Raw genomic sequence first — 27,916 nt, 5'->3', positions numbered from 1 at the left:
TATATCTGGATGCTCACTTGTTTTTAGAGTAGGCTAATGAAATTGCTCTTCAGATGGGAGTTGATGTCAAGTCTTTATGACTGGCAACAATGCTTTCAGCACTATCACAGTATCATTTTACTTAACCTAAACAGTGAAGCACCTACAATAACTCTGTTTGCTGATGATTGTCTTGAAAATGAGAAGCCAAATCTGAATAGATGTGTCCTTGGGGCATATCTAATGCACCTCTATAATCTGTGACCAAACCAGAGGAACACTCTGACAGAAGAATGTTGTCCTGGAGAAAAATAAATATATAAAGAAAGCTGGGTCATCAGCTTTCCCCCATTAGAATGCTGAGAGGAGCAAGAAATTAGAATCAATATGGAAATTTGAAAACTCCCCTTTTATACACAACTTTCCTGCGTGTATATAAACTTAACAAAAATGCACTGACGTCTGGCAGGTTGTTTGGGAAATGGATCCTGCATTTAGAAAGTAAAATGGCTTACCAGAATGTGAACATTCTATTACTGTTAGCTGCACATGGAAACAAGAGGTTTAAATTAGAACGTTTGTAGTCTTTTATTTTTGCCTGCCAGCACCATGGCTACGTGTAGCCATTTGACTGAGAAATAATAAATCATCAAAAGTTGGATGATGGAAATGCTTGGTATGTTATGAGAAGCACTGTTCTATTGCAGATGTAAAGAAACGGCATGTCCTTCGTATGATGAGAAATTTCATTGCTATGTGGGATAGAAACCTCAGAAGTAATCCACAGCTGCTTTGCCAAAGCTGGTGTTGGAACCATTGATGGCTCAGACCAACAGAGCGGGAAGTGTGATGACACTAACTGGAATGAGCTACAAAGAGAAACAAACTGTCCCATACTCAAATGTCAATGATTTTGTAGATATTGATAATGTGTTAGCTCCCTCTACTGATTGTGAATTTCAAAGGAGAACAGGCATTCTCAAGGTAGATCTATTTTGAGCACAGACGAACAGGAAGAAAATTTGCCCAAGTCCAAATATCCAGGAGAAAAGAAGCATAAATAGCACTGGTGATCAGTGATAAATTGCAATAATGTGAATGATGTTGATGCCAAAACAACAGTCACTAGATTTGTTTGTGAACTACAAAATAACACATCACGATCCAATCCTGTTAAGCAGAATGTAAAACCAGGATCTCTCAGATATGACTCGAGTTCTGTATGATATATGTATCTTATTTTAGCACAACAGACAGTTCTGGAGCATCTACTATAAGAAAGCTAGTTTGTAATCCAGGCTCCATCTCTTCTTAGCTTTGTAATCTTTGTCATGTGTATAATTGGGAGACTGGATTAGGTTATCTAAACCATCAGTTCTATAATTCCAGGTTTGGTAGCTGCAGGAACTGAAATGGAAATTGAAACCTTTACTCCATAAGCTCATACTATCTAAAATCATGTATTATAAAAAAAGAGAATCCATTTTTCAGTAACCTGATGAAATGGTAACAGAACTGCTAAATTTGAAAATTATCAAATTATAAAGTCACCTATTTAAATGGTTCTGCATGCACTGTAGTATACACATCCAGAAGCACTCCTCTTGGAAACTACCCAACATATTTTGAAAACTGTGCATATTAATTTATTACCAGGGTAGACAGTATATTGGTATGCTAAATAAAGCCAGATAATTTTTTAAAACCCATACATCATTTCACTCCTTTGCTTGAACCTCTCTATTTCCCATTACACTTAGAATAAAGTCCAAACTCCTTCTTCTAGCTTACGCAGCCTTGCAAGACCCTCTGGCCACAAAAAGATAAGAGGGAACAAACTCCAAGCAGAGAGAGCTGGTGCAAAGATATAAAGTGAGGAGGAGCTTGACATATTTGAGGAGCAGAAAGGCCTGTGTGATCTCCTCTCCTACTACTCTCCCCTCACTTCCACTACCCTCCAGTCACTATGGCTTTATTTCTGTTCCCTCTGATCTTCTTATGGCTGATTCCTTCTTGACATTTATATTTCAGCTTAAATATTACCCCATCAGAGAGAACTTTCCCTGATTTCCCAGTATAAATGCTTGTGCTAGAGATACAAATTTTGAAGCACAGTTGAGATTACTTTAGGAGAGAATATAGAGTAACAAGAGGGGCTTTGATAGAGCTCTAAAACCTCTAAATTGAGGCAACATTTAGAGTTCATATAGCTATTAACTCAGGACTGTCAGGATCCAAAACTTCTCTTTCTAAGATACTAGGCTGTCGGGCTTCCCTGGCGGCGCAGTGGTTGAGAATCTGCCTGCTAATGCAGGAGACACAGGTTCGAGCCCTGGTCTGGGAAGATCCCATATGCTGTGGAGCAACTAGGCCCGTGAGCCACAACTACTGAGCCTTCGCGTCTGGAGCCTGTGCTCCGCAACTGGATCCTCAATGTGATTGTATTTGGAGGTGGATCTTTGGGAGTTAATTAGATCATGAGGGTGGGGTCCTCATGAATGGGATTAGTGCCCTTATAAGGGATGTGTGAGAGATACTATCTCTCCACCACATGAGGACACAACAAGAAGGCAGCAGTCTGCAAGCCAGGAAGCAGGTCCTCACCAGAACCCCACCATACTGTGGCACCCTAGTCTGAACCTTGCCAGTCTCCAGAACTGTGGAAAATTAATTTCTGCTTAAGCCATTCAGTCTGAGGTATTTTGTTAAAGCAGCCCAAACTAAGGGGGTTTCAAGAAGGAGGGAATAACCAATGTAAAATTCTGCAGAGTTGAAGTATTGTAATGGTTAAAAAGTGTCTATTCTAGCAACATGGTTGAGAATTTTGACTGGAAAGGAGAAGTTAAGTCTGTGTGTGGTGAGAGGTTTGGGGTGGTGTGGGGTTGAGAAAGGTGACTTTGGAATATTTTAGATGAGAGAAACTTTGACAATCTTTAAATGCTGATAATAAAGGGCAAATAAGCAGGGAGCCGTTGAGACACGAGACAGACTAGTTTATTAGTGGAGCTCGACTGAGTAAGTAAGAAGGAATAGGGATGTAAAGGGGATGAGGGAGTTTACATCAAAGGAGAGTAGTTGGTTTATTATTATTATTACCATTTTTATTATTGCAAAAGAATGGGAGAAAGGATTGCTGAGGGATCCAAGGAGGTTAAAAAAATTTCGTGGCGAAAGTAGAGGGAATTCCTGTCAGATGAATTCTATCTTGTCTGTGAAGTAACAAGCGACGTTACCTGCTGAGACTAAGCAGGGAGACGGTGGGGAAAGCTCGGCTCTTCATTTATCCCGCCGGTGGACTTTTTGTGGCCGGGCATTCTCTCGCTTTCTCTAAGGAACAGCGCTTGATGTTGTTTATGACAAGAATTGTTGACGGAGCGAGTGACAGATTCGGCGATCGGCGATAGGCCAGCCGAAACTACCACTCCCAGAATGCAGTGCGGCTCCTGGGAAGTGCGGAGGTTGGGAACGCAGCAGGCCCCTCCCCTCCTCTCGCTCCCATTGGAGGAGCGCTCATATTCCCAGGAAGCCGCGCGCGGGCGGGGCGCTTTTGCGGAAGCCGGCGGCGTCCGGTTCAGCCTCCTCCGGGAGCAGGCAGTTGGCGACCCCGCGCTAACCGGCGCGACTCTGTCCCGATCCCCGAGTTCTCACACGGTGTCCAGACAGGTAAAAGCAGCGGGGAGCGCTGGGCCGAAGGCGGGGAGACGATGGCAGAGGGAGGGCAGAGGTGTCGACGGGAAGGTGGAATTAGGAGGCACTGCAAGGTTGACTAGGGCTTCTCTGGTGTCGACAGTTCGAATTGTCGGACAGGTCCAGTTTTGGTGAAGTGCGTTTTATGCCGCTAACAGGGCCTCGAGTGAAAGAGTCAGAATGCGTCACTTAAGTTGTTACAGAGGAAAAAAGAATGTTAACTTTCCCTCAGTTTGCATTCTGCAAGACCTCTTTGTACCATTTGAATATCTTGAGATTTCTTGAATCTTCTAAAAACTCTCTACGCCCTTGTTTCGATGACGTCACTTTCTGCTTAACCTCCTACTTCTAGGCTCCTAGCCCTCTGCGTGCCCTTCCTCCAAGGCCCAGTGTTGTAATTCCTCTTCCTCAGTTCGGATAGGAGCTCTATATCTTTGCCCCGACCTATTTCCTCAGCGTCAGACCTGTACAGTGTTGTTCTTCTTATTACTATTGGCCAATATTCAACAAACTGACCACGTACTAGATTCTTTAGTAAATGCTTTACACCTCCCTCCTCCATAACCCCCACAAACAATCAGTTATCAAGTCCTTTTCTTTTTGTCTTATTAATTGCTCTCAACTACCTGTACCTCCATTGTCCCACCCTTGATCCCGGAGTATACTGTCATGTTTCGGACATTTTTTCCCTTTGAAAAGCTGTGACTGAGAGCAGAGCCACTCATATGTTTTGTTTAACACACGTTTATTGAACAGCTAATATGTGCTAGACACTCTTCTAAGTGCAAGGGATATAGCTGGAAACAAGACATAGAAGATCGCTACTCTCAGTAGCTTACATATTTGTGAGTGTGTGGAAGGGGCAAACAAGAATCAAGGTGATGTTATATGGTGGTGGTGGTGGTTAATGCAAAATAGAACAAATGTTTTACTTGACAGGGTAGTCTCCTGTCCTGAGAAAGTTAGAAGGGTTGGGTTGGGTCTCAGAGCATCACCCCAAAAGAATATTTGTAATACCAACAAGAATAGTCTTGATCTGTGACCAGACTTCAGGATTTTCATAAACACTTCTTCTTTTTCTCTCTCATATCAATGTTTGTTCTTCATTCTTCTGTCTCCTCCAAGGTTATTACATCAGAATTGGTGGCTTTTCTGTCATCTGCTTAGTTCCTCCCTAAGAAAAGTTGAGGATTGGATTATTCTCAGCTCGACTCCTTTATCTTAGGGAGATAGTTTGGTAATCAAACTATTGTTCTTGCCAGGTCCTACTGAATATAAAGTTATCTGTCATTTATAGTATATTTAAAACCAAAGCATGCTCAGTGTTTATTAAATATTTGAGGGATTATTATATGTCAGGCACTGTGCTGGACATTGAGAACCTAATAAGGATAAAACAGACACTTTGACCTCTCTTCCAAGAAGAAATAATTGTATACTGAGGGAATTCCCAATACATAGGCTGACACCTGCATTTTTTTTTCTTCATCCAAGATGAGATAATCACAAAACTTTAAGAAATCTTCTAAACAATTGGGTGCATTCTTAGATTATTCACCCTTAAAGTTTATTGCATTTATTTGTTTATGTCTGTCTTCCATATTTTACTATGGTTTCCTTGAGTATAGATGTCCTTTCTTGCTGGTCTTCATACCTCCAGTGTTTACTATATTGGGTGCCATATAGTAAAGCCTTAGAACATGTGTTGAACTGAAATAGAAAAACTATTTGAGGAAATACAAGTTACTTAATTTATACAAGGCCTTCTTTTTACATATGGCCATTAGACTTATCCCAAAACCTTCTCATTTGCCAAATGTGGACCATTCCATCTCATCAGGCTAGTTTATTTACCTTCTCAAGCATGTTCTCACTTCTGTGCCTTCTCTTGTTTCATAGCTGTCTCCTAAAATGAGTTCCCATCTTTTTCCTGAGCACCTTCCATGCCCCCCACGTTTAATTTAATGGGACAATTTAATAGTATGCCCCATGATACAATGGTGGAAAAAATTTAATTTCCATAATGTATTTCCTGTGAAACATTCTGCTAATGAACTGTTGCAAGGATTAAACATAATGCATTTCCTTGCAGTAATACAGATAATGATACAAAATGCTTTCTTTTGATTTGACATTGGCTATTGCCATGCGCTATGTGACGAGTTAATTCTTCCATTTCTTTCTTCCGTTTGAATAGTTGCGCAGTGTTTATTCATATAGCACATTATAGTATCATTTGGGTTCCATTTGGTACAAACACCTTTGAGTATTATTTTTTGCTTAGCTTGAGATAATTTATGAGTTAGTTATTCTTCCACACTGTCATTTTCAGAATGTCAGAAAACTAAGTCTCAGTTCTTAAAAATAAAAGGCTTTTTCCATGCAGATATCTTTCAGATGTAAATCGTTACTGCAAAGTATAAATTTTGTCCTTATAACTGATTAAAAAACACAACAGGAATGCAAGAGTGCTTGAGTCATGATTGTCATTATGATTTTAGGATGTGTCAGCCTAGGAGCAGCCAGACATGCCTCCAATACATTAAAAGTTAAGCATTGTTTTAGGGAATTTCTTGGCACCTATGCCTTCGTAATGCAAATGCAGCACTGAATTGTTTGCCATCACTCATTTATATGGTATACATGTAGATAATCCGGGTATTCGTATATATTTGTAATGTTATCAAAATAAAAATACAGAATTAAAAAATTTCTCAGAACACAAAGACTTGAGTGTGAGAAACACTGACTCGTCCTTTTACCCTACTCAGTTCCCTGAAACCATCTTCAACTTCCATTTGAAGATGCCTCCACTGAGGAGGGACATTTATGTTGTTGCTGTGCTATTTTGTTAGCAATATTTTTAATGCAGGCAATCCCTTACAAATGGATATATCCCAGAATTTCCTTTGTAAGATTACTGTTTGAAAATCTGGGTGCATTTTTTTCTATAAATAATGCTACTTATGACATTTCGGTTGTTAAGCCAATGAATAGCATCATATATAACCTTTAATGGACTTAAAGACCTTGACCACAATTTCTAATAATTCCTCTATAAAAAACTACATTCAGAATTCTCACTCGGATTCCCCCGTAGCATATCTTTTTTTTGGAATCCCAGCAACTGAAACAAAAATGTTCTTTCCTTAAAACTTTCTGGGCAGTAGAAACTGGTCTTTCTAACTCTAAGCTGTTGGAGGTTGCTCTTCTGGCCCATCATTCTAAGGACAGGCCTCTAATATGATTATGGAAGGATGTGAGACAGAGGTTTTGGAGAAGAGAGGAAGGCAAGTTGGAGTGATATGAATATGTGGAGAGGGGAGAGTAGGAGTGATTTGGGAGGACTGGTGAGTTCCCAAGATGGGATTTGTTGTGTCCTCAAAAAAGATGTTGAATCCTGACCCCTGCTATCTGTGAATGGGACCATATTTGGAAATAGGGTCTTTGCAGATGTAATTAAGATGTAGGTTAAAGTGAGGTCATACAGGAGTAGGTGTCCTTATAAGAAGGGAAGAGACACAGAGACTACCATGTGAAGACATAGACACACGTGGAGAATGCCATGTGACTATGGAGGCACAGATTGAAGTGCTGCAGCTACAAGCCAAGGAACGCCAAGGATTGCCAGCAAACCACCAGAAGCTAGGAAGAGATTCTAGAAGAGGTTCTCCCCTACAGATTTCAGAAGGAGGATGGACCTGCCAACATCTTGAATTCGAGCTTCTGGCCTCCAAAACTATGAGGCAATAAATTTCTGTTATTTTAAGCCTTGCATCTTTTGGTACTTTGTCACGCAGCCACAGGAAACTCATACAGGATTCTTAGCAGGAATGTAGTAGAACTGGGATGATGGCTATGGGACCAAGCAAGGAGTGAGTAAGAGAACAGGGAGGAACAGTGTTAAGACAACTTTCTTTTATATTCCATTATCTTTTTTTTTCTTCTCTTTCTGGTTTATAGTTTAATTCTTTTTCTTCTTGAATCTGATCTTATATAGCACTTTATCATTTAACGGACATTCACATACTGCTAATAATTAGCAGAGCCATGTTTTCGGACTTCAAATGCAGTATTCTTTTGGCCACAGTTGTTTCTATTGTCCCAGTATTCATTAAGACATTACAGATTCTATTGCAAGATAATAATAGTGGGCCCATGTGAGACTTGATTACAGGTGTGATTTTTAGCAGTATGGGAAAGAGTAAGAAATGCTTATTTGTTTTTAACATCTTTATTGGAGTATAATTGCTTTACAATGTTGTGTTAGTTTCTGCTGTATAACAAAGTGAATCAGCTATATGTATACATATATCCCCATATCCCCTCCCTCTTGCATCCTCCCTCCCACCCTCCCTATCCCACCGCTCTAGGTGGTCACAAAGCACCGAGCTGATCTCCCTGTGCGATGCAGCTGCTTCCCACTAGCTATCTGTTTTACATTTGGGGGTGTATATATGTCAGTGCTACTCTCCCACTTCATCCCAGCTTACCCTTCCCCCTCCCTGTGACTTCAAATCCATTCTCTATGTCTGTGTCTTTATTCCTGTCCTGCCTCTAGGTTCTTCAGAACCATTTTTTTTTAAGATTCTATATATATGTGTTAGCATACAGTATTTGTTTTTCTCTTTCTGACTTACTTCACTCTGTATGACAGACTCTAGGTCCATCCACCTCACTACAAATAACTCAATTTAGTTTCTTTTTATGGCTGAGTAATATTCCATTGTATATATGTGCCACATCTTCTTTATCCATTCATCCGTTGATGGACACTTTAGGTTGCTTCCATCTCCTGGCTATTGTAAATAGTGCTGCAGTGAACACTGTGGTACATGACTCTTTGAATTATGGTTTTCTCAGGGTATATGCCCAGTAGTGGGATTGCTGGGGCATATGGTAGTTCTATTTGTAGTTTTTTAAAGGAAGTTCCATACTGTTCTCCATAGTGGCTGTATCAATTTACATTGCCACCAACAGTGCAAGAGGATTCCGTTTTCTCCACACCCTCTCCAGCATTTATTGTTTGTAGATTTTTGATGATGGCCATGCTGACTGGTGTGAGGTGATACCTCATTGTAGTTTTCATTTGCATTTCTCTAATGATTAGTGATGTTGATCATCCTTTCATGTGTTTGTTGGCAATCTGTATATCTTTGGAGAAATGTCTATTTAGATCTTCTGCCCATTTTTGGATTGGGCTGTTTGTTTTTTTTTGATATTGAGCTGCATGAGCTGCTTGTGTATTTTGGAGATTAATCCTTTGTCAGTTGCTTCATTTGCAGCTATTTTCTCCCATTCTGAGGATTGTCTTTTAGTCTTGTTTATGGTGTCCTTTGCTGTGCAAAAGCTTTTGAGTTTCGTTAGATCCCATTTGTTTATTTTTGTTTTTATTTCCATTTCTCTAGGAGGTGGGTCAAAGAGAATCTTGCTGTGATTTATGTCATAAGGTGTTCTGCCTATATTTCCCTGTAAGAGTTTTATAGTGTCTGGACTTACATTTAGGTCTTTAATCCATTTTGAGTTTATTTTTGTGGATGGTGTTAGGGAGTGTTCTAATTTCATTCTATTACATGTAGCTCTCCAGTTTTCCCGGCACCACTTATTGAAGAGGCTGTCTTTTGTCCATTGTCTATTCTTGCCTCCTGTATCAAAGATAAGGTGACCATATGTGCATGGGTTTATCTCTGGGCTTTCCATCCTGTTCCATTGATCTATATTTCTGTTTTTGTGCCAGTACCATACTGTCTTGATTACTGTAGCTTTGTAGTAAAGTCTGAAGTCAGGGAGCCTGATTCCTCCTGCTCTGTTTTTCTTTCTCAAGATTACTTTGGCTCTTCAGTGTCTTTTGTGTTTCCATACAAATGGTGAAATTTTTTGTCCTAGTTCTGTGATAAATGCCATTGGTAGTTAGATGGGGATTGCATTGAACCTGTAGATTGCTTTGCATAGTATAGTCATTTTCACAATGTTGACTCTTCCAATCCAAGAACATGCTATATCTCTCCATCTGTTTGTATCCTCTTTAATTTCTTTAATCAGTGGCTTATAGTTTTCTGCATACAGGACTTTTGTCTCCTTAGGTAGGTTTATTCCTAGATACTTTATTCTTTTTGTTGCAATGGTAAATGGAAGTGTTTCCTTAATTTCCCTTTCAGATTTTTCATCATTAGTGTATAGGAGTGCCAGAGATTTCTGTGCATTAGTTTTGTATCCTGCTACTTTACCAAATTCATTGATTAGTTCTAGTAGTTTTCTGGTAGCATCTTTAGGATTCTCTATGTATGGTATTATGTCATCTGCAAACAGTGACAGTTTTACTTTTCTTTTCTTATTTGGATTCCATTTATTTCTTTTTCTTCTCTGATTGCCGTGGCTAAAACTTCCAAAATTATGTTGAATAATAGTGGTGAGTGGGCACCCTTGTCATATTCCTGATCTTACAGGAAATATTTTCAGTTTTTCACCATTGAGAATGATGGTGGCTCTGGGCTTGTCATATATGGCCTTTATTATTTTGAGGGAGGTTCCCTCTATGCCCACTTTCTGGAGAGTTTTTATCATAAATGGGTGTTGAATTTTGTTGAAAGATTTGTCTACATCTATTGAGATTATCATATGGTTTTTATCCTTCAGTTTGTTAATATGGTGTATCACATTGATTGATTTGCGTATATTGAAGAATCATTGCATTCCTGGGATAAGCCCCACTTGATCATGGTGTATGATCCTTTTAATGTGCTGTTGGATTCTGCTAGTATATTGTTGAGAATTTTTGCATCTTTGTTCATCAGTGATATTGGCCTGTAGTTTTCTTTTTTTGTGGCATCTTTGTCTGGTTTTGGTATCAGGGTGATGGTGGCCTTGTAGAATGGTTTGGGAGTGTTCCTTCCTCTGCATTTTTTGGAAGAGTTTGAGAAGGATAGGTGTTAGCTCTTCTCTAAATGTTTGATGGAATTCACCTGTGAAGCCACCTGGTCCTGGGCTTCTGTTTGTTGAAGAGTTTTAATCACAGTTTCTATTTCATTGCTTATGATTGGTCTGTTCATATTTTCTCTTTCTTCTGGTTCAGTCTTGGAAGGTTATACTTTTCTAAGAATTTGTCCATTTCTTCCAGGTTGTCCGTTTTATTGGCATATAGTTGCTCGTAGTTGTCGCATGATCATTTGTATTTCTGCAGGGTCAGTTGTTTCTTCTCTTTCTTCATTTCTAATTCTGTCGAATTGAGTCTTCTCCCTTTTTTTCTTGATGAGTCTGGCTAGTGGTTTATCAATTTTGTTTATCTTCTCAAGGAACCAGCTTTTCATTTCATTGGTCTTTGCTATTGTTTCCTTCGTTTCTTTTTCATTTATTTCTGAGCTGATCTTTATAATTTCTTTCCTTCTGCTAACTTTGGGGTATTTTTGTTCTTCTTTCTCTAATGGCTTTAGGTGTAAGGTTAGGTTGTTTATTTGAGATTTTTCTTGTTTCTTGATGTAGGATCATATTGCTATATACTTCCGTCTTAGAGCTGCTTTTCCTGTGTCCTGTAGGTTTTGGGTCATCGTATTTTCATTGTTATTTGTTTCTAGGTACTTTTTGATTTCCTCTTTGATTTCTTCAGTGATCTCTTGGTTATTTAGTAACGTATTGTTTAGCCTCTATGTGTTTGTATGTTTTACAGTTTTTTCCTGTAATTGATATCTAGTCTTATAGAGTTGTGGTCGGAAAAGATACTTGGTATGATTTCAATCTTCTTAAATTTACTGAGGCTTGATTTGTGAACCAAGATATGATCTATCCTGGAGAATTTTTCATGAGCACTTGCAAAGAAAGTGTATTCTGTTGTTTTTGGATGGAATGTCCTATACATTTTAATTAAGTCTGTCTTGTTTAATGTGTCATTTAAAGCTAGTGTTTCCTTATTTATTTTCATTTTGGATGATCTGTCCATTGGTGAGAGTGGGGTGTTAAAGTCCCCTACTAATAGTGTGTTAGTGTCGATTTCCCCTTTTATGGCTGTTAGCATTTGCCTTATGTATTGAGGTGCTCCTAGGTTGGGTGTATAAATATTTACAATTGTTATATTTTCTTCTTGGTTTGATCCTTTGATCATTATGTAGTGTCCGTTTTTTCTCCTGTTTTAGTCTTTATTTTAAAGTCAATTTTGTCTGATCTGAGAATTGCTACTTCAGCTTTCTTTTGATTTCCATTTGCATGGAATATCTTTTTCCATCCCCTCACTTTCAGTCTGTATGTGTCCCTAGGTCTGAAGTGGGTCTCTTGTATACAGCATATATACGGGTCTTGTTTTTGTATCCATTCAGCCAGTGTATGTCTTTTGGTTGAAGCATTTAATCCATTTACATTTAAGATAATTATTGATACGTATGTTCCTATTACCATTTTCTTAATTGTTTTGGGTTTGTTTTTGTAGGTCTTTTCCTTCTCTTGTGTTTCCTGCCTAGAGAAGTTCCTGTAGCATTTGTTGTAAAGTTGGTTTGGTGGTACTGAATTCTCTTAAATTTGTGTGTCTGTAAAGCTTTTGATTTCTCTGTCTAATCTGAATGAGATCCTTGCTGGGTAGAGTAATCTTGGTTGTAGGTTTTTCACTTTCATCACTTTAAATATGTCCTGCCACTCCCTCTGGCTTGCAGAGTCTCTGCTGAAAGATCAGCTGTTAACCTTATGAGGATTCCCTTGTGTGTTATTTGTTGCTTTTTCCTTGCTGCTTTTAATATTTTTTCTTTGTATTTAATTTTTGATAGTTGGATTAATATCTGTCTTGATGTGTTTCTCCTTGGATTTATCCTGTATGGGACTCTCTGTGCTTTCTGGTCTTGATTGACTATTTCCTTTCACATGTTATGGAAGTTTTCAACTGTAATCTCTTTAAATATTTTTTCAGCCCCTTTCTTTTTCTCTTCTCCTTCTGGGGACCCCTATAATTTGTGTCTTGGTGTGGTTAATGTTGTCCCAGCAGTCTCTGAGACTGTTCTCACTTTTTTTCATTCTTTTTTCTTTATTCTGCTCTGTAGTAGTTATTTCCACTATTTTATCTTCCAGGTCACTTATCTGTTCTTCTGTTATTCTTCTGTTGAATCCTTCTAGAGAATTTTTAATTTCATTTATTGTGTTGTTCATCATAGTTTGTTTGCTTTTTAGTTCTTCTAGGCCCTTGTTAAATATCTTGTATTTTCTCCATTCTGTTTTCAAGATTTTGGATCTTTACTATCATACTCTGAATTCTTTTTCAGATAGACTGCCTATTTCCTCTTCATTTGTTTGGTCTGGTGGGTTTTTACTTTGCTTATTCATCTGCTGTGTTCTCTGTCTTCTCATTTTGCTTAACTTACTGTGTTTGGGGTTCTCCTTTTCACAGGCTGCAGTTTCGTAGTTCCGTTGTTTTTGGTGTGTGCCCCCAGTGGGTAAGGTTGGTTCAGTGGATTGTGTAGGCTTCCTGGTGGAGGGGACACGTGCTTGTTTTCTGGTGGGCGGGGCTGGATCTTGTTGTTCTGGTGGGCAGGACGCAACCAGTGGTGTGTTTTGGGGTGTCTGTGAACTTAGTATGACTTTAGGCAGCCCCTCTGCTAATGGGTGGGGTTGTGTTCCTGTCTTGCTAGTTGTTTGGCATGGGGCATCCAGCACTGGAGCTTGCTGGCTGTTGGGTGGAGCTGGGTCTTAGCGTTGAGACGGAGATCCCTAGGAGAGCTCTCGCTGATTGATATTACGTGGGGCCACAAGTTCTCTGGTGGTCCAATGTCCTGAACTCAGCTCTCCCACCTCAGAGGCTCAGGCATGACACCAGGCCAGAGCACCACAACCCTGTCAGCTACACGGCTCAGAAGAAAAAGAGAAAAAAAGAATAATAAAAAATTTTTTTTTAATAATTAAAATAAAAATAAATTTTAATTATTAAAATAAAAAGGTAATAATGAAAAAAAGAAGAGAGCAACCAAACCAATAAACACATCCACTAATTATAATAAGTGCTAAAAACTATACTAAGATAAACATAAAAATCTGAAATCAGTTCCAGACAGCAGACCCCCAAGTCAGTTACTCCCAAAGTCCACTGCCTCAACTTTGAGATGATTCATTTTCTATTCAGGTATTCCACAGATGCAGGGTACATCGAGTTGATTGTGGAGATTTAATCTGCTGCTCCTGAGGCTGCTGGGAGAAATTTCCCTTTCTCTTCTTTGTTCGCACAGCTCCTGGGGTTCAGCTTTGGGTTTGGCCCCGCCTCTGCATGTAGGTCGTCCTCAGGCATCTGTTCCTTTCCAGACAGGACGGGGTTAAAGCAGCAGCTCATTAGGGGACTGTGGCTCACTCAGGCCAGTGGGGGGAGGGAAGGTTACGGAATGTGGGGCAAGCCTGTGGAGGCAGAGGCCAGTATGACGTTGCAACAGCCTGAGGCACGCCGTGTGTTCTCCCAGGGAAGTTGTCCCTGGATCTCGGGACCCTGGCAGTGGTGGGCTGCACAGGTTCCCGGGAGGGGAGGTGTGGATAGTGACCTGTGCTTGCACACAGGCTTCTTGGCGGCAGCAGTAGCAGCCTTAGCATCTCATGCCCGTCTCTGGTGTCCGAGCTGATAGCCATGGCTTGCGCCCATCTCTGGAGCTCGTTTAGGCGGTACTCTGAATCCCCTCTCCTTGCGCACCCCAAAACAGTGGTCTCTTGCCTCTTAGGCAGGTCCAGTCAGCTCCCAGCCCCCACCCACCCCAGTGGGTGAGCAGACAAGCGTCTCAGGCTGGTGAGGCTGGTCGGCACCGATCCTCTGTGCAGGAATCTCTCCGCTTTGCCCTCTGCACCCCTGTTGCTGCGCTCTCCTCCGTGGCTCTGAAGCTTCCCCCACCCATCTCCACCAGTGAAGGGGGCTTCCTAGGGTGTGGAAACTTTTCCTCCTTCACAGCTCCCTCCCAGAGGTGCAGGTCCCATCCCTATTCTTTTGTCTCTGTTTTTTCCTTTTTCTTTTGCCCTACCCAGCTACATGGGGATTTTCTTGCCTTTTGGGAAGTCTGAGGTCTTCTGCCAGTGTTCAGTAGGTGTTCTGTAGGAGTTGTTCCACATGTAGATGTATTTTTGATATATTTGTGGGGAGGAAGGTGATTTTCACATCTTACTCCTGTGCCATCTTGAAGGTTCCCTCAAGAAATGTTTATTAGTGACATCTGAGAGGAAAGTAAAGTTTCGGATGTGATGTACCCAATGTTTAATAGGCATTTTTAAAATTGAGGACTGCTTTTATTGAATAAAACACTGCTATGCATAACTTACATAGCTATCCTTATAACTTATATTCACTGTTCCTAGTTATATTCCAAATAATGTCCTCCCTCTTCTAGGTGACTATACTTTATATAAACTTGAAGATTGCTGTCTTTTTCATGTGTAATAGTTCTAGTTCCTCTAGCCATTCTTCAAGTGATACAATCTCCAGGTCTCTCACCATACTTTGCCCTTCTGTCCAGTCTTAGAATACTGTACCTAGAATTGAACTCAGTATTACACATGTGTTCTAAATAGCGCAGAGTATAATGGCAATAGTACTTAAAGAGATCAAGACACCCTGTTTCTTAATGTAATTTAAGATTACATAAGCATTTTAAGCAATTACATCATAACACTTCATAACGAACTTATGGTCCGCTAGCACACTAGATCTTTTTGTATTGTTGCTAAACTCAGTTTTCTTCTTGAAGCTGCTAAAGGACTGAGGCTGCTACCTTTTCATCTCTTTGTCTCAGGGACCATATGATTTCTCATCTCTGTTTCTCTTTGTGTTTTTTTCCCACTCCACTGCATGTCTCTTTGACCCTTACCAATGACCTACTTCCTTATAAAATTTCAGTGACTGTTTTATAGTCTTAATACTGTGTATCAGTGAACAGAGCTGGGAGGTGACACTTGTTCCTTCTTCAAGGTTTCTTTTCCTTTGGCTTCAAGGCCACCATACTCTTCTGGCTTTCCTTTCACTTTCCTGGTTGGTCCTCCTCCATCTTCTTTGTGGGTCTCTATTCATCTACCTTTCCCTCAACTATTTGGTATGCCTTGTCTTTGGTTTTTCCCTCAACTTTGGTTGTGCCTTTGGTTTTTTCTGTATGCAGTGTATCTTCAGCAAATAAAGCATGTTTAAAATGGCAGGTCTAGATGAGCTCATCTAGGATAAGAGAGTGCAGAACCAGTACCCATGGAAAGTCAACATTTAGAGGTCAGCTAGAGGAGAAGGATTCAGCAAGAAGACAGAAGGAACAGCCAGACATTTAGGAGTGTTCCCAGAAGGAGGGTTATTCAGATGTGTTGACTATTTCTGACAGGTCAAGTAAGGTTAGAATAGAGAAATGACCACAGAAGTTTGCAATGTAGAGGCTGTTGGTGATCTTGACAAGCATGGTTTTGTGGAGTGTTGAGGGGAAAAGCCAGATTATAGAAGAGAAGAATTTAAAGAAGATAGAGAAGCAGAGATAATGTGTAGATGATAATTTTAAGAAATGGAACAGTACCTGGAGCATGTTACATGGTCAGTTGAGGCTTTTAGGTTCAAGGGATATAGTGTATGAGAAAGTCATTTGGAAATTATAACATGCTACTACATATGTGTGTGGAGAAATCCAGAAAGAAGATGGCTGAGGACACAACCCTGCGAAACAACTTCATTTAGAGAGTGCAATGAAGAGACTCCAAGAGGAGTTCAGCTCAAGAGACACATGAGCATTTCTGTTCTGTATGCTGTCCTTCATACCAAAGGCATTCCAAGAGGGAATCAGTGGATTCCCTGACCTCAAGCATTTTATAGTTGCTGTGTTTCACAAAACGTCATGTGAATCACCTGCATCCAGACAGGCTTGGCTCTTAAGTATATATTCCAGGGCCCCACCTCAGGCCTACTGAATCAGAATTTCAGGGAATTATACCAAGGATTTGAATTTTTAATAAGTGACTCTCACTTTGCCACCCAAGATGACTCTGGCTTATTGGATGAAACTGAACATGTTAACAAATAACATTAGGTTGAAGAGTTAGTTGAAGAATAGGAAGATATTTGTTCATCTCTTTTATAAGTTCATGCCATTAAATAAGAGAAACCAGGCTATTCTGTGGGGAAAAAATTAGTACAAATTCATAAACACGAGGAAAATACAGGCATACCTCTTCTTATTGCACTTTGCTTTATTGTGCTTCACGGATATTGCTGGGGTTTTTTGTTGTTGTTTTTGTTTTTTTAACAAATCAAAGGTTTGTAGCAACCCTGCATTGAACAAGTCTGTCAGTGCCATTTTTCCAACAGTATTTTGCGTACTTCATGTCTCTGTGTCACATTTTAATAATTCTTGCAAGATTTCAAACTTTTTCAGTATGTTTGTTATGGTGATCTGTGATCAGTGATCTCTGGTGTTACTGCTGTGACTCCCTGAAGGCTCAGATGATGGTTAGCATTTTTTAGCAATTAAGTTTTTTAAAATTAAGACATGTACATTGTGTTTTTTTAGGTATAATGCTATTGCACACTTAATAGACTACAGCATAGTGTAAACATAACTTTTATATGCACTGGGAAACCAAAAAATTCACGTTACTTGTTTTATTGTGATATTTGCTTTATTGCGGTGGTCTGGAACTGAACTTGCAATACCTCCAAGGTATTACTGTAATCTTAAACTCATTCTGTATTGTTTTAGAAATATTTTGTTTATAAAGGATCTTACCATAATTTATAGAACCATTCCTCTCTTGCAGAAGATTCGGGTTATTTTCAGTTTATTTCTGTGATGGATAATGCCTTCATAGGACAGGCAGAATATAGTATAGGGATAAAATTGTGAGTTCTAGAACCATACTGCCTGGGTTTAAATCCCATCTTTTACCACTTACTAGCTCTGTAATTCTGGACAAATTATTTAAGTCATTTATATTTCATTTTCCTCGTTTTAATGTAAGTATCATGATAGTGTATTAATTTCATTGATGTAAGGATTAAATTAAGTGTTTAAAATGGTGCCTGGTGCATAGTAAGTGCTTAATAAATATGGGCTATTATTATTGTTAATAGGTATATTAGTGAATATAGAATCTAACTGCTGTTGAACTATTTCCCTAGGATAAATTTTCAGGATGGGATTACTTTATTAAAGGATGAAGACATTTTTATGTCCCTTTGCCATCTATGGTCATTGCTTTTCAGAGGATGATAACAGTTTGTGCTGTGTAATTTGTAAATGCAACCCATGTATCAGTGTAATGTATGTGTATGTATGCGTGTATCACATATACATTACATTGTATATACACACACACATAAAAATATGTGTATGCATTTGGTTTTTCTCTAAATATGAATGCATATCAGTGTGGTTTAGATTATAAGTTTGTAGAAGACTGTGATTTTGTTAAGTCTGTTGTTAAGTCTGTTCTGTTTAATGTTACAGTGCCTTGGTCAATACTGTCTCCAGATGGATGTTGATAATGATAGTAAGTTACTTTTGAAAGATTATGTCAAAGAAATATTCTAAGTCTTATGTGTCTTTTTTCCTTTTGATAGATTGAAACCATGGCCATTCTTTTCGCTGTTGTTGCCAGGGGAACCACTATCCTTGCCAAACATGCTTGGTGTGGAGGCAACTTCCTGGAGGTGACAGAGCAGATTCTGGCTAAGATACCTTCTGAAAATAACAAGCTAACGTACTCACACGGCAAGTGAGTTCTGCTCTGTGTGGGCAGCGGGTGAAAGAAGTGAATTATATTATTATAATCAGAAAAGTAGAAAACTAGAAAAGCAAGCTTCTCAGTAGATAATATGAATAAGCTGACAGAACAATAATCTTTACCAGCTTAGAAAATGTCTGGTTCTATTAATTTTAAATTTAACTAAAAATTATTTTATTCTGTCATCAAAGTGATATTAATATTTTAAAGAAAGATATGGAAATGTTAGATGTAAAAGTGACTTTGCTATAGAGCTCTAGTACATGTGAAACTTGATGTAGTTAAGAAGAAGAATATTTTTTTCTTTCATTCTTTCTGTAAATATTTACTGAGCACTTGACTATCGCCAGACGCTTTGCTTGGTGCTGGGGATACAAGAAATCACTCAGTATTTGCCCTCATGGAGGTTATAGTTTAATGAAGGAGACAGTCAAATCCATAGGTAATCACAGTAGAGGGTAGAAGCTAGTGGACAGGGGGATGGTATTCCAGGTAGAAGGAACAGCTGGTAGAGAAGTATGGAGGCATATTTAGTGAACTGCAGGTGTTTGTCTGTGACTGGTGCCCAACATGGTGAAAATAAAGCTAGAGAGACCGACAGAAGAGAAGTCCTGTAGGGCCTCATAGGCCATGTTACGGGGTTGTACTTTACCGTATGGGCAATGGGAAGGCATTGAAAGTTTTCAGCTGGGGTGTGACTTGGTAAGCTTTTGCTTTAGAAAGATCACTGTCGTGGCTGGTTGGAGAATGAATTGGAGGGGGCATAGGTGGGAAATCTTAGTAATCATAAAAAGTGCCTCAACCTTCCTCCTCAGTACTTAACAATCTTTTGTTACCTAACTCATCCTAATTTCCTTAGACCCTATCTCAGAAGGAGGTCCTTATTGGTTTCCAGGGCCAACTCCTTGTATAATTTAGGATCTAGTCCAAGCTGCTGTAAGAGAGAGAACCCAAAATACAGTATTAATTTATGAGATAGCCCAGAGATGAGTACTTCGGGACTGGTGGGGTGGCTCTGCCATTTTTAATTAGTGCCTTCCAACTCTGGCCAAGGCAGCTTCTTCAGTTCTTGTTACTTCCCTGTGCTTGCCCAGTATTTTAAAAGGCAAAGCCCAGAAGTGGCCTGACAGTTTATTGTTGACTGCATAGTTATGTAGCTAACCTAGCTGGAGTGGAGACTAGAATTTGTCATCTCTAGCTGTGCAGCCATATGCTCAGCTAAAACTCTGTTACTCTGGAGGAAGTTATAGGACATCAGGAGACAACTTGCAATCTTCCAGTCTACTCTTCTGGGCCACCAAAATATTAGGATGTACTCTTCTTCCCAAACATGGAGCATACCTCCTCTCTGCAGGAGGTGGCCCCAAAGACTCATCTGATCGCTGTGTCCAGCTCCAGGTCCAGACAGTCCGAGTGATACGCAGTCCTCTCCATCACGCCCAGGAGTGGCTCCTGTGGCCCATTAACAACAAACTAAAAGACAAGTCATATGATCTCCCTGTTTCATCAGACCAACCCAATAGACATTGGTGGAATAAGAACAGCATCACCAAGTGGAAGTTGTAAACCTCGATTTAGAAAAGGGAAGAACAAGAAACACATAGATGTCACTGCTTCTTAGCAATATTCAAATAACTACTCCACAGCAATTTCAGAGACTCTTATTCTGACCTGGGAGTGTTAGTGGTTCTGCTTTCTTGGAAGAAATTCTTCATCTTTTCTCCCTTTCTTCTCCAGGAGGCTCTTCCTGGTCCATTATCCTCTCTGGCCACATCCAGAATGGGTGTTAGTGTGTCATCTTTGGGAACTGTATAGGTTTTGTAGTCTGTTACTTCCTGGTGTAGTTTAGGGACTAAGAAGTTACCTCTGGGTTAAATGACCTCAGTTTCTTGTGAGTATGGCTTTAGGGTTTCTTCAAAAATTTATTGGGCTCAACGATCGTGTTTCTAGTCAGTTCCCAGGAAAGTGCTCAGGGAAAGCACATGTCATCTTTGTAGAGGCAAGGCTGGGAAGTAGGGCATGTTTCTTCCACTCATATTTTATCAGGCAGAACGTAGTCACTAGCCATATCTATAGCTACAAGAGAAGCTAGACTATGTAATCCAATGAAAATGTGGTTATAGCGCAAGAAAGTGATGTTATCCATCTGCTGTGTCTTTCCACCAGCATCCTGACCCAGTCCTACCCGGTATCCTTTGGAGTAAGTCTCTATCACTGAGTTGTCTTTTCTTTTTAACCTTCTGCCTTAGTTTCTTTCCTATAATCATGTTCCATCATCCCAATCAGCTTGGGAATAAAATATCTTTTATTACTGTACACCAACAGAAAAAAGTACATTTTACTGTATGAAAATCATTTCTCCCTGAAATCTGACCTTCCTTTTGCTATTTCTTTCTTTCTTTAATAGCATCACCAGTCATTCAGTTGGCTAAGCCTAAAACTTCAGAATCATATTTGACTCCTTAACCAAATCCTTGCCATTCTCCTCCAGGAGGTATTTCAATCTCCTCTATCCTCGCTTGTCATAGTGTCTGTTCAGGCATTCATTGTTTCGCATTTCTAATAACCTCCTCCTAGCTGGTTTTTCTGCTTCTAGTTGATCCCTCCTTAAATCTGTATTTCACATTCCTATGATTATACTTTCTTGCTTAAAACCCATTGCTTTTAGAATAAAGCCCAAACTCAGCCTTCACAATTTTGTCTATTCCTGACTTTTCTTTCCTTATCTCTATAGAAATCTTTGTCATTACCTGACCTATCTATGTTATTTCAAGCTTTGGTATACTTTTTTCATGATTTTGTGTCTTGGAATGTCCTTCCATTCCTAGGCCCCCGGTAAATTTTTGCTCATTTTACAGGTTCCAAATGAAATACTTTCTTAATTGTCACTTTAATCCTTCTGATTAAAGGGCAGTTCTGATCATGTCCCTTCCTTCAGCAGGTACTCAGGGTAAAGTTCCTTAACACTACTTGAAAGATTCTTCAAGATCTGCCCCTGCTCCCTTCTCTGGCCTTATCTCTCTTTACTTGAGCCCTCAGTTTTGTTCTCCAGCCATACTCAGCTATGTGCATTTCAGTGTTGGGTTCTTTCTCTCTTCCTAGCCTTTGCAATAGCTATTACTTTTTAAAAATCTGAGTTTGTCTTCCTGAGCTTATACGTTTCCTCTTCTGGAAACCCCTGAATTCCAAGACTGGGCCAGGTGCCCCCTTTTTGTGTATCTCCATAGCATCCTGTGCTTATTCATATTGTAACACTTATGAAGCAGTGTTATAATTGCTATCTTTATTTTTTGTCTCTGTCCTCTGACTATAGGCTCCTTGATGGCAAGGACCATATCTCATTACCTCCTGTGGTCTTTGCACCAACGTACTCCCAAGTGTGGTTTAGGAGAAGCAAATTTTGTGGGGAAAATGATGACTTTCATTTTCGCACCTGTAGTGTTTAAGTTGTCTATGGTACTCCTGTTGGATATGTCTAATAGACAGTTCCGTATGCAGGCCTGGAGCTCAGGAGATAGGTCAGATTTAGATTTGGGAATCATTATGATTGTAGTAGCTGAAAACAGATATCGACAGCAAAACAAGAGAGTGGATGCCACCCTCCAGGAAAATGTGTGTGAGAAAAGCAGGGGGCTCCGGATGCTGCAAGACATCAACAGAGAGCGAAAGAGACTACCATATAAACCAGGCAAGCCTGGTGTTAAGAAATCTAGTGGAGAGAAAACACTTTCTAGAGGAAGGAAGTGATCAGCACTATCAAATGTGTCAGAGAGAGCCACTGAATATGCAGTGTGGAAATCATTGGTGGAGTTGATGTCAACAATTTCAGTGGTGGAGGAAGACATTTTGCCTGAGTTCCCATACCTCCTTGTAATTCATATCAAGCCTCTATGTGAACATTAATAATACAATTCAACAAGTATTCTTGTCTATCTACTTGCCCAGGGTAGAAATCTGGGAAGCAAAATAGACTTATCCCTCTGCCTCACCCCCAGTAGCCAGTCATCAAGTTCTATTATTTCTTCTCAGTCCCTTCTTCTTCACTGCCCATAGTACTTTAGTTTGTTTCTCTCACTGTTCTACTTCAATAGTCTGTCTGGTCCTCCTTTCGGTCAGTTCTCCACACTTTAGCCTAAGCATCCTTTTATATGGCAAATCTGATCACACTCCCAGGCTAAAACCCTTTGATGCTTGTTCATTGTTCTTAGGATAATGCATAGTGAGGTTTGAAAGTCTTATACAGCATGATATTTGCTTACTTACAACCTCATTTGTGTAAGCAGTTTATTTTTTCCTTACATTCTATACTCTAGTCCAGGGGTCCTCAAGCCCCAGGCTGTGGACCGGTGGTGGTCCAAGGCCTGTTAGGAACCGGGCCATGCAGCAGGAGGTGAGTGGCGTGTGACCAAGCAAAACATCATCTGTTGCTCCCCATCACTCCCATCACTCGCATTACTGCTTGAACTATTGCTCGCTCACATTCATTACCACCTAAACCATCCTCCCAATCGCTCGCATGACCGCCTGAACCATCACCCCTTCCCCGCCCGTGGAAAAATTGTCTTCCACGAAACTGGTCCCTGGTGCCGAAAAGGTTGGGGACAACTGCTCTAGTCATATTAACTAATTTTACTTTTAAACCCAGTATTTGCTCTTTTATTTCAAAGCCCTTAAGCTTGTTGGTCTCTCACTCTGGAACACTCTTGCTTGTTCTTTTTGCCATCTCTTACTTAGTCTTCAGGTCTCAGCTCAGGCATCACTTGCTCCAGGATGTTTAACTGTTACCCTTTGACAAACTCTGTTAGGTGTCACCTCTATGTCCTCACAGCACCATGTACTACCCTTAACTCCTTATCATCCTGCTTACTATGTTGTTCCACAATTGCCTGCACTTTCATCTCTGTAAAGGCAGGGACTGATGGTTTTGCTTATTTGTATCCTCAGCACCTAGCCCAGTAACTAGTTCAAAGTAGATGCCAAATAAATGTTACTGTTGAGTATTCAGTAGAAAAAGTGTTTGCTATGAAATCTTAGGAGAAGGCAAAGAAGACTGTATGGCCCATTTGGGGGTTATTCTTAATTACGTGTCCCTCAGATGTCATCTCTTGTTCAAACCTTAAGTATCTGGGAATTCCCTGGCGGTCCAGTGGTTAGCACTTGGCGCTTTCACTGCCAGGGCCCAGGTTCAATCCCTGTTAGGGAACTAAGATCCTGCAAGGCACGTGGCACAGCCAAAAAAAAAAAAGTCCAATTATGCTTTTGCAGTTATTATTTTAATGGGTAATGTGCATAACATTGCACTATGTAGCTTGTTTTAATTTCTTATTTATTTCTATCAGTTTGACTTCAGAGGAACATGTATATAGGGGAGAGGGAGAATAGACAGTATCTATAAATAATATGGTCACGTTGGCAGTACTAAAATTTCTTATACATAGATAGAAGTGAAAGAGATATTACTCATAACCACAGTAAGTTTTATATCTTTTATTCTACAGTTATTTGTTTCATTACATCTGCCAAGACAGGATTGTATATCTTTGTATCACTGATGATGTAAGTAACTTGAAGACATGTTGCTATTTAAGTATGTGTAATGTTAATAGAGCCGGTTCTTAATTATCTGTATCTGTGGTGGGTAAAGGTGATGTGAATATAATGTCTGTAGCTGGAAATTTTTTTCTATACTTTGTATTTATCATATAGAGCAGCAAAACAAAATAAAAGTTGATATCTGGGTATATGCAAATCAACTTGGTTTTGTAGAGTTTTAGCTTAACCTCTTGTAATTTCTACGTTTATTTTATTGTGTAGTGAGAATTGGTGTTCATAATTATGATTCTTTGGTATCAGACCCCCTCAAAATTTATTTATCTGAAATAGTAAATAGATTATTTCACTCCTCCAGTCAATAGTGAATTTCTTTTAATGTATGGGGACTTTGGGAAAACAAAATCACAATACATTATGATCAGCTTTGTAAACCTGTAGTTCACATTGGTAGGTTGTTTTTGAGTATTTGTAGCTTCTAGATGGAAAATGCTCAATAACTTAACGGTGGTCATCAAGGTCCTTTCTCCTCTCTGCAATCCTAGTGTTAGCTTCTTCCTGGACACATTCCCCTTATGGTTGCATGGAGCCACATGCTTATTTATTTGTGTCCAAAAAAGACGGACTATGTCTTCTCAAGTCTCTTACTGTATGAATGAGGAAACTTCCCAGATGCACACCCTCCCCTCCCCGCACTTTCAAAGTAGACTTCTTTTCATGACTTATTGGCTAGGACTAGGTTACGTATTTATTTCTAAATTGATCACTGACAAGAGGCATGGAATTGGCATGATTGCCATAGGTCAGGGTTCTTACGTTTATTGTGTCACAGACCCCTTTGGCACTCATGGGCCCCTCCCAGAATTTTTTTAAATGTGTGATTATAAACAAAACCAATTATATTGAAATACAGTATTCAAAATATTTTAAATATTGATATAGTAATATATATGCTTCTTTATGAATTCATTAAATAACAAGTTCTACTCATGGGTCTAATAAATAAAAATTATTTTGATGTGGTGATGAGTATAAATAATATTTTGAGAGATGTTTATAACTGATGGTATATGAAAAAAAGACTTCTCTTGGTGACAAAGTCACAGGTACTGTTAAATACTTCTCCGGTTTGTTACCACATTCACAATTGAAATTTGAGTTAAAGATTGGTGAAAATAATGATGAGATTTTTTTTCTATCCAAGTACATCAGCTCCTTGAATTTGGACCATTGACCACACTTTAAGAACTCTTGGCTTAGACTAATCATCTTAGGTGAAATGGAGATGAGTGTCAACCACAGTGATCATCACAATGATTTATATTCCCTGATTTCACAGTATTTTCTAAAATTATTTTTAAAATACAGCTATATCTGAAATGACTGATGTGAAAGTGCTTGGAGTAGGTGAGAAATATCACTAAATTTGGGATGGTCAGAGTTGAGTCTTATATTTCTTGAGCTATAATTATATTTTTGTATATATGTTACACACACACACACACACACACACACACTTTTTGACTGGGACTAGATAAGAGTACATCCCTTGATCTTTTCAAATGTACCACCAGTATTGAAAAAAATCAATTCAAACTTTATGTCAATAGTGTTATCTTTGTATGTGAAAGACTGTACTATTATGGATTTCTTAAGCATCTTCTTGTGCTGCGCTTTCTGATAGATCCTGTGAAAGATATAGATGGAGTAAAACCCAATTCCTGCTCTCAAGAAGCTAACCTAGGTACTGTTATCTTAGTTGGCAGTAATCAAACATATTTGGATTAGACTCTCAGCTCTTTCATTTACTAGTTGTTTCACCTTTGGCAAGTTAGTTACCTTTTCAGAGCTTTTGTTTCTTTATTAGTAAAATGAGGTCAGTTCCTCCTCATAGAATCATTGTTAGTAAATGTTAGCTGTTCTTCTGGTTGTTGTTAATCATCCATATCGTCTTTGTTTACTGTAATGTAAACTCTGTGTTGATCTCCTTTCAGGATTTTGAGCGTTCCAGAGCCTTTAATTTTCTGAATGAGATAAAAAAGAGGTTCCAGACTACATATGGTTCAAGAGCACAAACAGCGCTCCCATATGCCATGAATAGTGAGTTCTCAAGTGTCTTGGCTGCACAGCTGGTAAGATCTTTCTCAGGATATAGTATTTGATTCATATCTTCTTTTTTACCTTAAAGCACCGTGAATATAGGGGACTCTGACCTGCAGTGTATTTTTCTGATTGTGTTATTATATGCCAAGATAGTAAAACTTCCCTGATTAAAAAAATATATACAGGGGCCATTTTAGGATGGAAAGTGAATAATTGGTGATATTCTCTATAAATGGTGCTCAGAGTATCTCAGGGTTGGGAAAGAGATCAAAGATCATCTACTTCAACTACCCATTTAATGTGTAAATCCACTCAACATGCCAAATGGCCTCTTAACCTATACATTAACCTCTACCCTCCCACGAGGCAAATTTAATTTTTGAACAGCTCAGTCAGTCATTTGAAAGTCTGTTCATCTGTATGAATACTTAATTATCCGCTCAGTAAAGTTGTACATATGTATACACCCGTGAAATACCACCCTTTTCAAGATACAGAACATCTCCATGACCCTAAAGGATTCCTCATATCCCTTTGCAGTCAGTTCCCTCCCCATCACTCTGCCTGAGGCCACCACTGCTCTATTTTCTGTCACCATAAATTAGTTTTATTTTTTCTAGAATTTCCTATAAATGGAATCATACATTATATACTCTTTTGTGTCTTCCTTGTTTTGTCAGTGTAAGCTTTTTGATATTCATCCATGTTGTATAAATCAGTAGTTTCCTTTTTTGCTGAGTAGTATTGTATGCATACACCACAATTTGTTTCTCCATTCACCTGTTGCTGGATATTTGAGTTACTTCCAGTTTTCAGCTATCACAAACAAAGCTGTTATGAACATCCATGTACAAATCTTTGTGCAGACGTGTTTTTATTTCTCCTTGGTAAATACCTAGGAATGGAATTGCTGGGTCATATGGTGAATGATGTTTAATTTTATAATGAATTGTCAAACGTTTTTCCAAAGTGGTTGTACCATTTATATTCCCACTAGCACTTGCAGTGTTTCTGCATACTTGCCAACACTTGTTATGGTCTGTATTTTTAATGTAATTCGTCCTTGTGGGTGTGTAATGATATCTCATTGTGGTCTTAATTTGCATTTCCCTGATGACTAAGGATGTGGAGACCTTAAAAAAATGCTTAGTTACCTTTTATCCATGAAACTATTTGAGTGCAAAGACATAAGTTTTATCTGTGATGGTGTCGTGAATGAGAAAAAGAGACTTACTGTAATTGAATACGTTCCTTTTCACTTCTCCTTTTTAATACCCTTTTTGAGGATTACACTTCTAAATATGCATCCTGTAGGGATGAAGTTCCTTTAAATAGTTATAAATCTTTATTATTCAATCAGTTGGTTTGTTTCATACTTCCACTAGGAAACATTCATATATGTGAAGCTATGTAAAACATCACCAGCAAAATATATACCAGTGCCCATTTGAAAGTAAATAGGGTCAGGTTGGTGGCCAAGATGGTGGAATAGGAAGACCCTGAGCTCACCTCCTTCCATGGGCACTCCAAAATTACAACTATTACAACTATTTACAGAGCAACTATTGATGAGAAAGAACAGAAGACTAGTAGAAAAGATCTTATACAACTGAAGATATAAAGAAGGAACCACAGTAAGACAGAGGGGCAGAGACACAGTATAATCAAGATCCATACCTCTGGGTGGGTGACCCACAAATGGATAATTACAATTGCAGAGGTTCTCCCCAAGGAGCGAGGTGTCCAAGCCCCACATGAGGCTCCCCAGCCCTGGGGTCCTCCATTGGGAAGATGAGCTCCCAGAACATTTGGCTTCAAAGGCCAGCGGGACTTAATTTCAGGAGTGCCAGAGGGCTGTGGGAAATAGACTCCACTCTTAAAGGGCATGTATAAAATCTCACATGCTCTGGAA

General features: G+C 39.3%; 1 protein-coding gene across 2 annotated transcripts in view; it reads left to right on the top strand.

Annotated features, from left to right (window-relative positions):
• The first annotated feature begins 3,393 nt into the window (after positions 1 to 3,393).
• The window catches only part of VAMP7 (vesicle associated membrane protein 7), a 65,454-nt gene continuing 40,931 nt past the window's right edge, over positions 3,394 to 27,916 (top strand). Inside the window, exons 1-4 of one of the 2 annotated variants that reach the window (XM_022566281.2) lie at positions 3,511 to 3,642; positions 18,188 to 18,342; positions 23,850 to 23,907; positions 25,896 to 26,033. In XM_022566281.2, the coding sequence (XP_022421989.1) occupies positions 18,197 to 18,342; positions 23,850 to 23,907; positions 25,896 to 26,033 (342 nt within the window). In that variant the 5' untranslated portion in view covers positions 3,511 to 3,642; positions 18,188 to 18,196. Of the gene's footprint in view, positions 3,643 to 18,187; positions 18,343 to 23,849; positions 23,908 to 25,895; positions 26,034 to 27,916 lie in introns of both variants that reach the window. The other variant, XM_089903924.1, reaches the window with a different exon arrangement.

The sequence above is a fragment of the Delphinapterus leucas genome, chromosome X (assembly GCF_059928025.1).
Source record: "Delphinapterus leucas isolate spDelLeu-1000000601 "Yukka" chromosome X, BTC_Dleu_Yukka2, whole genome shotgun sequence".
Taxonomy (NCBI): domain Eukaryota; kingdom Metazoa; phylum Chordata; class Mammalia; order Artiodactyla; family Monodontidae; genus Delphinapterus; species Delphinapterus leucas.
This window is presented reverse-complemented; position numbering and strand designations above follow the sequence as displayed.